General features: G+C 34.6%; 1 protein-coding gene across 1 annotated transcript in view; it reads left to right on the top strand.

Annotated features, from left to right (window-relative positions):
• EPHA3 (EPH receptor A3) overlaps positions 1–14,272 on the top strand; it is a 237,241-nt gene that overhangs the window by 14,926 nt on the left and 208,043 nt on the right. The window contains exon 2 of the mRNA XM_063305552.1: positions 11,588–11,652. Within this exon, the coding sequence (XP_063161622.1) occupies positions 11,588–11,652 (65 nt within the window). The remainder of the gene's footprint in view (positions 1–11,587; positions 11,653–14,272) is intronic.

The raw sequence follows: 14,272 nt of genomic DNA, 5'->3' as shown, positions 1-14,272 counted from the left end.
CCTAATTTCCCTCTTTATCCTTTCCCAGGAATTCCAATATTACCACACGGTAAAATAACTCTATGCCATATACAAAAGCTCAATTTGTATATAATTATTTAGATCACACATCTGACTTTGTATCTATCCATACAGTTTTGCAAAGCATACACAGTGCTCATAATTCTGGAATGATCTTCATGTCCATGGGAAATTCTGCCATAACTGTGCAGAAGGTTCTTTTTTGTTTTGTGTAGTTTTCAGAAAACTTTCATATCCTGCTCTAATACTCTCATATCCAGTAGACCAGACAAGAAACTGATGTCATATGAGCCATATAGGTCAGGAGTACTTTTATTGTAACAGCTCTAACAACTGAATCTTCTAAGTCTGAATGTGCTTCTCTCCTCCCTCACTTTAAGTGTGAACTTGGAAGGGACCTTCCAAGAAGTCCATAATTGTGAAAATAATGACTGATAAATTTATTACATACTTACACACTTCTTCTTTTTTTTTTAAATATACAGTATCTGTGGTCAGCTTCCTTTGCTTTATAATTTTATTGAGCTATACTCCACAATTCTCAATTATCCCAGTGGGTTCTACTTTATAAGGAAGTGATCTTGCAATTATCTAATGTTCTTTCTTAATCACAGCTCTTGAGAAGGAAAAATAGCTTAATCGAGCTAAAACTGCTCTTCCTGTGCTATTGGGTTGGGGACCATGTTGCTTCATCCAAATATTTTTTTTTCATGACAATATTGCATGAATACATTGGGAAAATATTATTTTAACAGTTTTCTTAGCTCTGTCTAGGGGCTGCAGGACAATTTAATGGGACAGAGGCAATGGGACTGAAACTGGTAAAGCTCAGAGTCAACATGCCATTTGATTTATACCAGTATTCAAACATTTGGAAGTGTAGGAATGGTTTGTTGAATTATTTTTGTTTTTTTTTTTCCCCTGCTGTCAGGGACAAGTATATATAAGCACTTTTTGAATATTCAGAATAAAACCAGGATTGGTTGCTACCACAGTTTGAGATCTGATCAACATTTGTGCAACCAAGTTAATTTTAAATGATAAGTTGACATTCCAAAAAGTAGCATGTTATATATAGGGGTGTGTGTGTGTGTCCTGGTGCCCGTCATAGAACTTTTGATAGAATTATGCATGATTTGAATTACTGAGAAACATGCATCAGACTTTGAACATTTTAAAGTTTAACTGCTGTAATTATTTGCTTGGTTTTCTGGAGGTAGGGTCAATTCTATATATTTAGAAAAGGAAATATGGTCTATCTCTTGCAAATAGCTTTCTCTTAGGCTTTGTTATTAGTAGGTTTTGATCTAGTGATAGTAATGTGGAGTTACTGTTCCTGTTATAAAACCTCAATACAATGAAGTTAGAGTTGATCTTCATTCCACTTATTCCAGATTACTAACAGTCAGAAGTCATCCAGTCTCTCTGTGCTTCCTGAAATCTGTTTAACAGAATCCGAAGTTTGACAACACTTTCAAATGATGACCTGCATATCATTTTCTACTCCTTGTCACTCTGGACATTACTGTTTCTAATTTTAGTAATAGGAAGCTGTGGTTTCCCATAGTATGATAGACCAGTTTCGATGTTGGACAGCCTAAGCTGATATATTCCCAACACTGTGATTTGTTGGGAAGGAAACAAAGATGGGACTTGGAGTCTTAATACATGTACTCAGCAAAAATCTTCTGATTTCTTGTACATGAAAATTATCTAGTTATATGGATCATAAATAAATAAATTACATGGAAAACTGACCTGTTTTGAATACAGGCTTGTGCCTAGGAGGTAGATTCAAAACAGGTGAAATTCAGTGTCAGAATTCGATGCTCTGCTGCTTAAGTATCTCTGCATGATGATATGCATGGTAGGTTATGTGTATTCAGAAAATTGTTTGGAAGCATAGACCCTCTTTGCTATAGATTAAAGGCAAATGTCTTTTTTCAGGCTTTTTCTTTTTTTATATAAAGTTATTGAAAATTTTAATAATAACACAAACTAAAAAAGAACAAGAAAGAAAGAGAAAGAGAAGAGAAAAACAAAAGAAAAAGCTAAAAGTGCAAAAAGAAAGTAAATAGGAAAAAAGTAGGAAAAAAGGGAAAAAAGATATAAAGAAAGATATAAAGAAGTGGCTTCTGATCTTCTTTACAGCAGTTATAAGAACAATTATAGTTTAACCTCCTTCTCTAAAGTTACATGTTACTCTCTTTTTTCTATAATGTATCTTGTCTAATCATCAAAACTATAAATCATAAGTTCACTTTTTTCTTTTTTACACAAAAAGTCCTATTTGTATTTGAACCCAATTTTTTTTAGCTTTTTTATCAAGCATGATAAAATGACTCTTCCTGTGGTTCACATTTCCAACATAATTGAAGTACCTTTATACATTCTAGATAATTTTTATGGTGTCATATACCAGTGGTACATTTTGTAAAAATTCTTGTTAAGATTATAACATAATGTAAATTTCAATCCTTTAAACCACTTATTTTCCATTCTTCCATTTGTATGTTATTACCAAAAAATTTAGTCCACTTTATTGGACATTCTTTGACCTGCTCTTTTTCTGTTTTAAATTTCAATAAAAGCTCATACATTTTAGCAATTACATGTTCATGTTTGTACACAATTACATTTCAAATTCTGTCTTACAACGTTCGATACCATGAATTCTTTTGTCTACTTTAAATCTTTCTGATAACTGTAATAATAAAACCATTGATAACTATGTCTCTCTGTCATTAGTTGTTCTCTTGATTTTATTTTACTGTATATTGTCCTTGATAAAATTCTAGTATCTCATAATATGTTAACCATTTATCTTTGCCTATAATTTCTTGTTTATAAAGTGCTTCTTGTGAAAAGCTGATAAAGCCATAAAGGTGTATTGGAAACAGTCTGCATTTATATCTATTCCATATTCTTAATATGGCACGTCTAACATATTATTTTTAAAATCTACATTAACCTTGACTTTGTTGTACCACAAATTTATTTATTTTATTTATTTTCTTTCCTGCCTTTATTATTTTTATAAATAACTCAAGGTAGCGAACATACATAATATTCCTTCCTTTTCCTATTTTCCCCACAACATCAACCCTGTGAGGTGAGTTGAGCTGAGATAGAGTGACTGGCCCAAAGTCACCCAGCTTTCACATCTAAAGTGGGACTAGAACTCACAGTCTCCTGGATTCTAGCCTGTTGCCTTAACCACTAGACCAAACTGGCTCTATCTATGCTACCCAAATCTCAGGTCATGCCTTTCTAACTTTAAAAAGTCTTTTATTTCTCAGCAACACCCACTCTTCCATCCAAACCAAACCAACAAGCTGCAAAATACAATTTCAGATCAGGTAAACCCAATCCTCTTTCCTTTGCATCTTGTAACACCTTATATTTAACTCTTGGCTTTTTCCCTTGCCATACAAACTTGTTTAAATGGTACATCAGTTGTCAAAACCGGTCTTGCCTGAAACAAAATATCATTCTGGACAGAACATTTATCTTTATCACAGAAATTGTCCCCAACAATGACAATTGTAGTTTCTCCCATCTTAACATGTATTTTTTTAATTTCATTCCATATCTTAACATAATTATTTTGAAATAACATATAGTTCATATTTGTCATAGTGATACCCAAGTATTTTACTTTTTTAGCAATATTAAAACCAGTTTTCTTCAGCATCTCTTTTTGATCCTCTATTTTCATATTTTTGTTAACATCTTTGTTTTCTGGTTTCTCTTCAGATTGTATAAATCTTTCACCCTTTTTTTCAGACTTTTTCAATCACACTAGAGTCACACTAAAGACCCACTGCTTTCAACATTTAAGTAATGGCATCATTTTTCAGGTACATGTGGATACCTTAAAAATTCATTTGCTTAAATTAATAGCAGAGAAGATGCATGCAAGATTAGAAGTACTTCTGAAGGCTTGTACCTTCCTAATGCATGCAATGTATCTATTTTTTTTTCCAAGAATTTTTAAGCACTAAGATTTAGCACAATGTCTGATTTTATCTGAAAGCATTATGTAGTTATAAATAATTGGATAAGCATGATAAAACTATATTTCTTCATAATCACAATCAAATCTGTTGAAGGGGGTTCTTGTGCTACATGGTAGGTGATACAGTGAATTGCTAAACAACTTCTATAATTATGTATCCTAATTGCAATTTATTTTTAAAGAAGCAAACATTCAACTCTGCTACCATTATTGTGTGGTGTGTTCGTGCATGTGTGCACACATGGAAGCTGGGCCATGCAGTTTGTAAATATTATATCAGCCTATAAACAGTCACCATGTTTTCCTACCTCCAAGCCAAAGACTAGCTGGATTCTGCCTCAGGATGGCTTCTGCCTTTCCAAATCTGCATAACAAGCTTTAATTATGAGTATATTCATATTTATTTATTTATTTATTTTACTGCTTTGTATAGGAAAATTTGACCTTCCCTTTGTTAGGATTTTTCTTATAAGTGAAAATTAAAAGCTGTATTAGTGAAAGAAAGAAAACAGTTTCACCTCCTCTGACATTTGACAAATTTCTTTGACTGTTAAAGATGTCTGTCTTCAGTGATAATCTCTTTTTTCTTTTGCTAACTAAAATACATATTTTCTAGCAATTGTCAATTTCTGAAATTGGATTATGTAAAAAGTAAATAATTAAGAAATGTATTTAAATAGGAATAAACTCTACAATTCTGCTTTTATTCATTTAGATTTTTATCTTGCCCTATTTTACTTGAGAGCAAGCTGTTAATCTATTATAATGTAAAAATCCAAGGAAGGCTTAAAGTTCTAATAAATCAGATCTATCATACCTATGCACACAACTTAATTATATCTGATTACAATATCTGATTACAAATAATTCAGTTTACATGAAATCCAATTTACTACCTGCATTCTTACATATTTACTGATTGACGGGAACAAAAATGTATTTTAGATGATACAAAAGTCAAATTTAATATGATGTGGAAGAACAGTGATCACACTCCCCAGATTGTGAGGGATGGTTAATGACCATAAACCATAATGATGAATAATGATTGATAAGCTTGACATAGCTGGTTTAAAGGTTGTGAACCGTTGTCAAAAGAAGAAGCATACCTTTATTCTTTGTCTAATGTAAATAATTTCTTCCTTTGCATGTTGATATTAGCTATGCAGGGACAAAACATAGATGTCCACATGTTCTGTTCTCCTTCTCCCACCCCAAACCAATAGCAGCATTGCAATTGAGAAAACTGGGGAACTTTCAGATTAAAAAAAAAAAAAAATTACCTGCTTCCCTGTTGTTGTTGTTGTTGTTGTTAAAGGATATGAGATCCTTTATAATTTATACTTTGTCTCTAACTCTATAAGGCAGGTAGATTATATGGCCATAGATGTAGAATGTATTTTTTTTTCATGAAATACATACATTTTAAATGGTATAAAGTTGAATTTAAAATAGTTCCTTAAAGTTGTACTCTCTTGATTTTAATCATGAACTTTCTGTTTAGTGAGCACAACTAGATCTGATCCTGCAAACTTATAATTGTTTGTGTAAATCTTGGTTTAAACACACCATGTTTCCAAAGTATAGAGGCACAGACAACTGTTAATATGTTCAAGATTGGGGTGCTTCCATTTTTCCCTGCAGTTAATGAAAGCAGAGGGTACAGAGGACCAAAGCTTTCTCGATTCAATCATAGCAGGAAAGAGTAGATAGACTGTCTTACTGACCTACTCTCCATTAGAGGCTGGTGGATATGCTATTGCCTTGTTATGGGATTGATTATAATCATTTCTGAAGCTACGGTATGTCTAGTAGTGAATTAAGCTTAGATATGGCTTCAGATTTCTCAGGTACCCACTTTTGACAGTGGTGAGCAATTCTCAGTAAGAGGCCACATGTTTATACTGTGCTTTGGAATAAAATGCCATAAATATTGAACCCAAGTTTCAGTCATACGCCCTTCTTATTTCAAGTTCCAAAATAAGACATCCTTATAAACAGGGTATAAACCTGTACTGAGACTCTGTGGCTTCTCTTAAATAGTGAAGTTGCAAACAGTTGAGTTTGCGGTAGACATGCTGGAAGCAGAATTTTTAGAAAGGGACACTGTTAATAATAGACAGTGTTGTTGGTACGGTGCAATGGGCTGTAAATACCCATGATTTGGTGTACTGTGGGTAAACCTATTTTTTCCCTTAGTGGGAAGGAAATTGGGTAATTTCCATTCTTGCAATTTGCAGCCTGATCCAATGTCTGTTTACTCCAAATAAGTCCAACTGCCCTGGTGGGAATTACTGCCAAATAAGCAAATAGGAATGTAGGTTTGCAGGCTTTGCGTCTATATCCTGCTACATGATTTGAAGGTCAGTCAAGACTCTGTTTTACAGTTTTTAAGTTGTTTACTTGCCACAGAATAATTGAATAACCTTATAAGAGGTCCTTTGATCTATACTTTAGGTGATGCAACACAAATTGAACTAAGTAATTTAGGATAAGCATAGCTACAGTATAGCATTAGATCGCTACTGTATGAATTGTATTTTATTAAACTGTTAGTGTAATATTAATAAATATAAACATGCCAGACGACATCCCCTCCATTTCCAGAGCTCATTTTCATTACTATAAGTTCATCTCAAGCAAATGGGACCTACCACAAATGTTGCACTGGAGAGCTGTTTTTCAAGATTTTTTGCTCCATTCCTGTGTTCAGAGAGACAGTTTCTAAATGGTCCACGGTATTGGTTGAAAGTTTATCTTGGGATATACTTGTATTCCAAGAATAAGGTTAAAAAATAAATTGCCAAAGCATTTTGGAATCTTCTGTGAGGAGGCAGAATCTTACATGTTTTTCATAATCTCAAGTGTAATCTTGTCAAAATATTGTGAGATTTTCAATTTCTGGGTATCTGGGAAGATGCTGGGAATGGCTGATGCCTGTTTCATTACCCACCCTGCCTTTATATTCCCCCCTTCCAATCTCCATGAAAGTCAGTATTCTCTGACAACTGAATGTTGTTTGATTATCCATGGTGGTGGTGCAGAAATTACATATCTCATATTGGAAGGATAAGGCCACACCTGATTTACAGCAATGGATTGCCAATATACAGTATGTAATTTAATTCGTCTTTCTTTTTTTTTACAAGGAAGGAAAAGAACATTTTAGGAAAGGGGTCATTTATTTTTGAACATATGCAAAGCTTGGTAAACTGTCCTAACAGCCAGGAACCATGCTGAGACATGGAGTAGGTCTCTAGTGTTTATTACTGCTACATAAAACAGAATCCTAACAAACTGAAGAAGCGTGGGAAAAACCCAGATAGATAAAGCCCAAAAGTTAAGGCAGGTCTGATCTGTGTCTCTTTCAATGGCTGCTTAACTCCTCAGTACTACGCATGTGTTTTCCCCCCTGGATAGGGGCCCCCTCCTGCTCTCCAACAGTGCTCATGACATAAACCATCCATTTACTGTTTATACTACCACTAGGATAAATAGGTGAAAAAAAATCTACAGCCAAAAATACAGATAATTATATCTGTAATTTGCTTGAATCTTGACCTCCAGTTTAATGTAAAACATATAGATGTAGATGCATAGGTGTTGACTGAGAGGAAAAAAAAAACATGCAGTTTTCAGATTTCTACAACAAATGTTCTTACATGTGATATTTCAATCATTTGGTATTGACATTCTTGAGCAGTTTTAGGGTGCTTTGAAGTGAGAGATCCAGTAAAAATCTTACAGATGCTACAAGTATTCCATCTATAGTGGTCTATGCATATACCAAAATGTGATCCTTAAAATGTTAAAGATATTAGTACAAAACATTTGAAAGAGGTGTGGGAGTGTTCACAATGTGCTCCAGCAGTTTCCACATGTGTGTGTGGGTGTGTTGGGGGGGCACTTTATTTTGCTGAAACGGCTGCAGACACGCATGAAGAGATCGCTGGAAGCCTGCTCTTCCAGCCATAGTTATGAAAAACAAACCAAAACAACAAGAAAAAAAAAAGATTGGCTGTCATTTTGAGCTAAAAAATTAGAGTGTAAGCCTTAGAAGAGACATCACATAATCATAAAAAATACATAGCCGAGAACAGCATTTGAAGCAGGAGCACTGGCCTGGAAAAAGATAGGGCTTCTTTATTAATTGAAAAATAGGTACTTCTTAAAAATTCCTGCATTTCAAAAGATTTGTTCAGTCTTAATAAAAGTGAACTATTTACCATTATCGTTCTGTGGTTTTTTTGTGTGATAAATAAACTTGCACACATTAAATGGCTCTATAGCCTTTCTGTAACATGCTGTTTCTTATTGTTCTTAATTTAGTATGAATTGGTTGTAAAAATATTTGTTTATCCAGGAGACACTTCAGTTATAGTTAATCCTTTGTTGCCCCCAAACTCTGCCTCTAAGTGAACAGTCTAAGTGGACAGATTCTTAATGCAGTGATGGACTGTATTGTGACAATATGTCCATTTCTATCACTCATTTCTTCTTACATGGCTTTGAAGATTCCATTGAAATTGTTGGGAAAAACTAATTTAATTGTACAATTAACATTGTTTTACCTTCAGTTTTAAGGGAGGTGATTGGAATGGGACCCTTAATTTCCATTGACACAAATCTAAGCCGTATCTTTCTGGGCTGCCAACAGAACAAGACAGTTATAACTAATACAAATTGGCTTACTCCTTAAAAGGGGTAAGAGAGATAATGTCCAATTATATGCTACTATATTTTATCTTACTTATGGATATTTTCTATTCCAATACAAAGAATTAATTTATTCCAACAAAGAAAGCTTTTTTTAAAAAAAATCCTGATTTCATCCACAGATTGTATTTTTGTCATATTCATATTCATATTCATATATATATGCACCAGTTTAAAAAAAAAAACTGTACCTTTAATTTGGGAAAATATCTTTTAGATATTTTATATAAAAGTTTGTAATAGTAAACTGAGTTATTTGGAGTTGGGTGAGTTCTAAGTCATATAAATAAATAAGATACATAACCACAAAGTGTAAGGATTTCTGAATATTCTAAAGCTGTAAGATTACATTTTTTAAAAAAATCCATTCAATCATGTCCAATTCTTAGAGACTGCCTGGACAACTCCCTGAAGTTTTCTTGGCAAAAGTTTTCAGAAGCGGTTTGCCATTGCCTCCTTCCTAGGGCTAAAAGTGACTGGCCCAAGGTCACCCAGCTGGCTTTGTGCCTAAGACAGGACTATAACTCATGGTCTCCCAGTATCTTGCCTGGTACCTTAACCACTACACCAAACTGGCTCTTGAAGATTACATACTAAGATATATTACCTTTGGAGTCCTTGGTGCTCTCTGAGCCTTGTTGTTTTCTCGCAGACGTTTCATTGCCAGACTAGGCGACATCTTCAGTGTGAAGAGGGAGTGGGCTAGCCACAGTATATAAACAAAGAGCAAGACCCACTCCCTCTTCGCACTGAAGATGTCGCCTAGTCTGGCAATGAAATGTCTGTGAGAAAACAGCAAGGCTCAGAGAGCACCAAGGACTCCACAGTTCAACCCTGAGCTACAAATATTCGCTTTGATTGGTACCATATTACCTTTAAAGCCCTAACATGGCATGGGTCCAGGTTACCTGAGGGACCGTCTCACCCTCATTACATCGACCCGTCCCACCCAGTCATGCAGAGAGGGCATGTTACGGACCCCGTCTACAAGCGAATGCTGTCTGGCACAGTCCCGGAAGTGGGCCTTCTCTGCTTTGTTCCTGCCCTTTGGAACATTCTTCCTCCAGAGGTGCAGCAAGCTCCCTCTCTCCTGACCTTCCAGAAAAAGTTGAAGACTTGGCTTTTCCATCTAGCTTGGGGCAGGAAGGTGTGTAGTCATTCTTGGGGATGGCTGGCACCTTAAAGAGGTCCTCATACATTCATGAATTGAATTAGAACTTTTAACTGCCATCTGGATTCTATTTTATATTTATATTTTGTATTTATAATTTATGTATTTTATGTGGTTTTATTTTATTTTAATTTTTTAGCTTTATTGTAAACCACCCAGAGTCCCTCTCTTGGGGGGAGATGGGTGGTGGAGAAATTTGATAAATAAATAATATAAATAAATATTAATGTAGGATTACCAAATTGGCTGGCAAAATTTTGACAGCCACAAAATAATAACAGATCGTGCTTTCTGAACTTCTTTCTGTCTTCTAGTGGTCATGTGAATTTTTGTAAGCCTCCATGATAAAAAATAGTTGTTCAGGCACCATAGGTCTACATTGCACATCTGATGTTACATAGAGGATGTTGTGTAGGTAGACATTCTGCTGGATTTTCTTGGATGGTTTGGAATGGAGTTTACTTTACTGGAACAAGATTTACTGTACATTGTTGGGGAAAAAAATATATTACAGTGCTTAATATTTGTAGTATGTGGACAACATAAAAAATGGTTTATGATATTTAATGTTTCTTCCTTAGAGTTGTTTTCTATTTTCTATTTAATATGTAATAACAATATTTAATATGTAATAACAATAACAAGAATAAAAAATATGTCAGCCTGTCTGGGGGAAATCAATATTTTTATTGATCAAAGTATAACTTACAAACTCTTCTTTGTAGTAAAATAATTTTATTTTATTCACTACTACAGTTAGATTCTGATCATTCAGTTGCTGTAGTATGAACAATTATTATATTCATGAAGCAAAACAAACCCTAAGAATCCTATAAATCTCCAGGAGAATTCTAAATCTTTACAATCTAAGATGCTACATCTTCATATAGGGTCTTAATAATTCTTAATAGTATTACCAATATGAAAGCTATCGTAATGATTTTGTAGAATCGTAAGAATCATTCACAGGCAATCAGATCAATATGTTTATTATGAAATATAGCAGAAGCTTAAGTGCTTTGTAGGGGAGGGTGCATTGACAAAAGGCAGATTTTACTGGATCTGTTTTCAACATTAATTTCAGAGTTTCAAAATGTACGTAATTGAATTTGCAATTTACATTTCAAAATAGCATATCTGGTCTTGCCTGCTGGAAGATTAAAAGATTGTTAAAAGCTTGAGGTTATCTGGGAATGAAAATGCATATATAAAAACTTTGTTTGAAGTTATACTTTTTCATTAAAAAAATAATATACTACAGCAGCAAGTCAAGATATCAACAAATGAAGTAGAAGAATGTATAAAGTCAAGGCCTGGAGTCAGCATTAATTATTATACATGCCTCATTAATTTTTTGAAATGTAAGATTTTTTTTTTAAATACAGTTGGAATTTTGTTGCATCTCTCACTGGCATAGTACTTATTGAATCAACTTTCCTAGGGACTGGGTGGGGAAAAACAACTGGAGTATGAGAAGCCAGTAAGTTTCTTTTTTTGTCCTTGTTGAAGTTAATTGGAGATACATCTGTTGCTCTGCTTTTTCTGTACTTGGAATAGTTCAATTCCAAACCAACCAATCAAGCCTTTAAAAAAACAACAACAGAGGAGTGTAACTGAACACAGATCAATTCATTCCTCTTCCTTTTGTCTTCTTTTCACAGTTAATCTGCTAGATTCAAAAGCAATTCAAGGAGAGCTTGGCTGGATCTCCTACCCATCACATGGGGTGAGTTCATTAAACTGTAAAATGGGAAATGGTGCTATGGAGTCTGTGTGATTTAACCTTTTCCTTTTCCTTTCCTTTTCCTTTTTTTATTTTTCTTTTTGGAGAATGACAAACCAAAAATATGACTTAGTATGGTATTCTTGTTCTTTGTTCTGTTCAAAACACAGTTTATATTTTGAGACTCATCCTTCCAGTCACAGATCCCTGAATATGTTCCATGTTTCATATATGTGTCATCAAAACAGCAGCCAGCACCTCTTTCAACAGTATTAAAGTGATTGTAAATATTTATGTTAAGGCTTGCTAAGAAGTTTTTTTTTTCCTCATGTAGTCAGTCCTCTTCAACGTGTATTCCTCCAGATTTGGCATGGGGGGGGGTTAACTTTCATGATCCTTATTAGCAAAATGGCATGATTTTATTGATGATTTATTTGTTTTGATTTGATTTGCCTGAAGTTTTGATTGAGGATATTGGAGCCTTTCCTGCACATTTTCCATGTTAGAACAAGAGAGACAGACAAGGAGAAGCTTCTTTCATGTGAATAAGGTACAATAATGTGCTTCTACTGCAAACCTGAAACTATCAAGAGCTACTTTAAACCAAGTTTTTCCCCCAGAAAACAAAACAAAACAAAAAGCACACCACAGCCCCAAACCCAACTAGAACACACCCTTATTTTTCCCTTGAGCTAGACAAATAATCTTAATCATAATATGAAAATCTCTGCTAAACCTGAACTGAAATAGAATTGGGAAAACCTGTTACCAATTCAAAGTAATGTGAACCAAACATTGGATGTTGTATTTTCATTAGCTACATGCAAACATTTATAAGCATGAAGAACAATGAGAAAAATGTACTGAAGCCTCACTCTCACTAGACCCAGTTAAAGAGCTCTGTATGATTTGAAGTTTTCCATTATTCCATTAACTCTTCCAGTTAAAGAGCCTTGTATAATTTGAAGACTTCCATTATCAGTTTTCTTGACTATATGGAGATTTATACCTTCACTCAACCAAGCCATAAAAGCTTATATTTTCTATTTCAGACTTTGCAGTTAAGTTGAGGTTATTACAGTAAAAGTGGACAGGATTAGGATCACAGCATGTTCTTTGTTCTCCATACATATGTTCAGTTTTTAAAGTCTGAAGAAAGCCACTGGTTCTGCTAGAGTTAGAATGAGTGCATATAATAATCTCAATATTTGAGAATCTATACCTCTATAATGCTTAAGGGTCTGAGTCCTGGCAGCTGTAAGGAGTGACAACAAAAGGCCTAGTCCCTTTGTGATAGAAGTTTGATGAGAATGCAGATTACCAGATGGAACAAGTAAAAATAAAAATCTATCATTTATCATCCATCCATCCATCCATCCATCCATCCATCCATCCATCCATCCATCCATCCATTGAAGGTAACAATAGAAGGCAAGTAATATAGGTCATATTTTCATGGCCAGTGCATATTTATAGTAAAGTAATAAGCCTAATTTTTGAATGTAAAATTGGAATGGGAAAACAGGAAATCACAAGATTTTAAAAAGATGGAAAGCAAGGATAAAGATTAATCAAGGCTCATTCAAATAAATAGGTATGGAGAAGATTTAACAAACTGTTTGCAGTGCATCTACTGGTATATGACAGGTACAGGAGAAAGGCTATCACAATGGGTTGTAGACTGCAATATGCTAGAAAAGCTGCAGGGCTCATGTGAACCCCTGTTAAATTTGTGGTGATCATATAGCTCCTTGTTAAAAAAAAAAACAGATAAAACTGAACAGATTATGTAACCTTGGGTGATGACCCTTAGATGATATTCTTCTCAAAATTTGATATCCTCAAACTTTGTGACCTTGGCTCTTCCACTTTGTCACCAAAGGGAACTGACAGAAAAGGGTTAACACCATATCGTTTAGTTAGAACTCAGAGTGTAATGTTTCATTTCTTTTCAGTAACTAACTCTGTATTTAGAAGAAGTGGTTTTTCCTCTTGTTTCAGTTTTGAGAGTTGAGAATCAGGAAGGAAGGGAAGGAGGGAGAGAGGGAAAGGGAAAAGGGGAAGGGGAAGATGTACAGGAAGCAGTACTGCAATTGAAAGAAGTCTCTCAAGCACAAAGGCTGTGTGGCCTCCAGGATAAGTGGTCAGGCAGTGCCAGTGGAGCTTACTGGAGAAGCCAGAGATACAGGAGGAAATTGGAAGTTTGGAAGTGACATGAGATAATTGCTCTCTTCCTCCTCAGTTCAACGAAGTGAGGCCGTTGTTAAGAAATTGGCAACACTCTCTGAATGCACTACATACTTCCTATGCTTCAATGGAAGGTATATGCAGTATAAATACTGTGATGATTAAATCTTCTAGGTAACCTTATCCAGTCCAGAGCCTGATAATTCTACATGTCCTCAGTGGCTCAGGACACCTAAAAGAATCCTCATGTTATCCCTGGAAGAAAGCATATCTGAAAAGCTATTTTGAGCTACTCTGGGAATCCCTGCTTCCTAGACAGTTGAAAGGCACTCACTTTATTAATCTAAACTGGAAGAACTTCAGCTGTAGCTAACCAAGAACTGGAGCTAAAGCAGAATGTTTAATAATTAGTCTGCCTCTGACTCATTAATATCAT

The sequence above is a fragment of the Candoia aspera genome, chromosome 5 (assembly GCF_035149785.1).
Source record: "Candoia aspera isolate rCanAsp1 chromosome 5, rCanAsp1.hap2, whole genome shotgun sequence".
Classification (NCBI taxonomy): domain Eukaryota; kingdom Metazoa; phylum Chordata; class Lepidosauria; order Squamata; family Boidae; genus Candoia; species Candoia aspera.
This window is presented reverse-complemented; position numbering and strand designations above follow the sequence as displayed.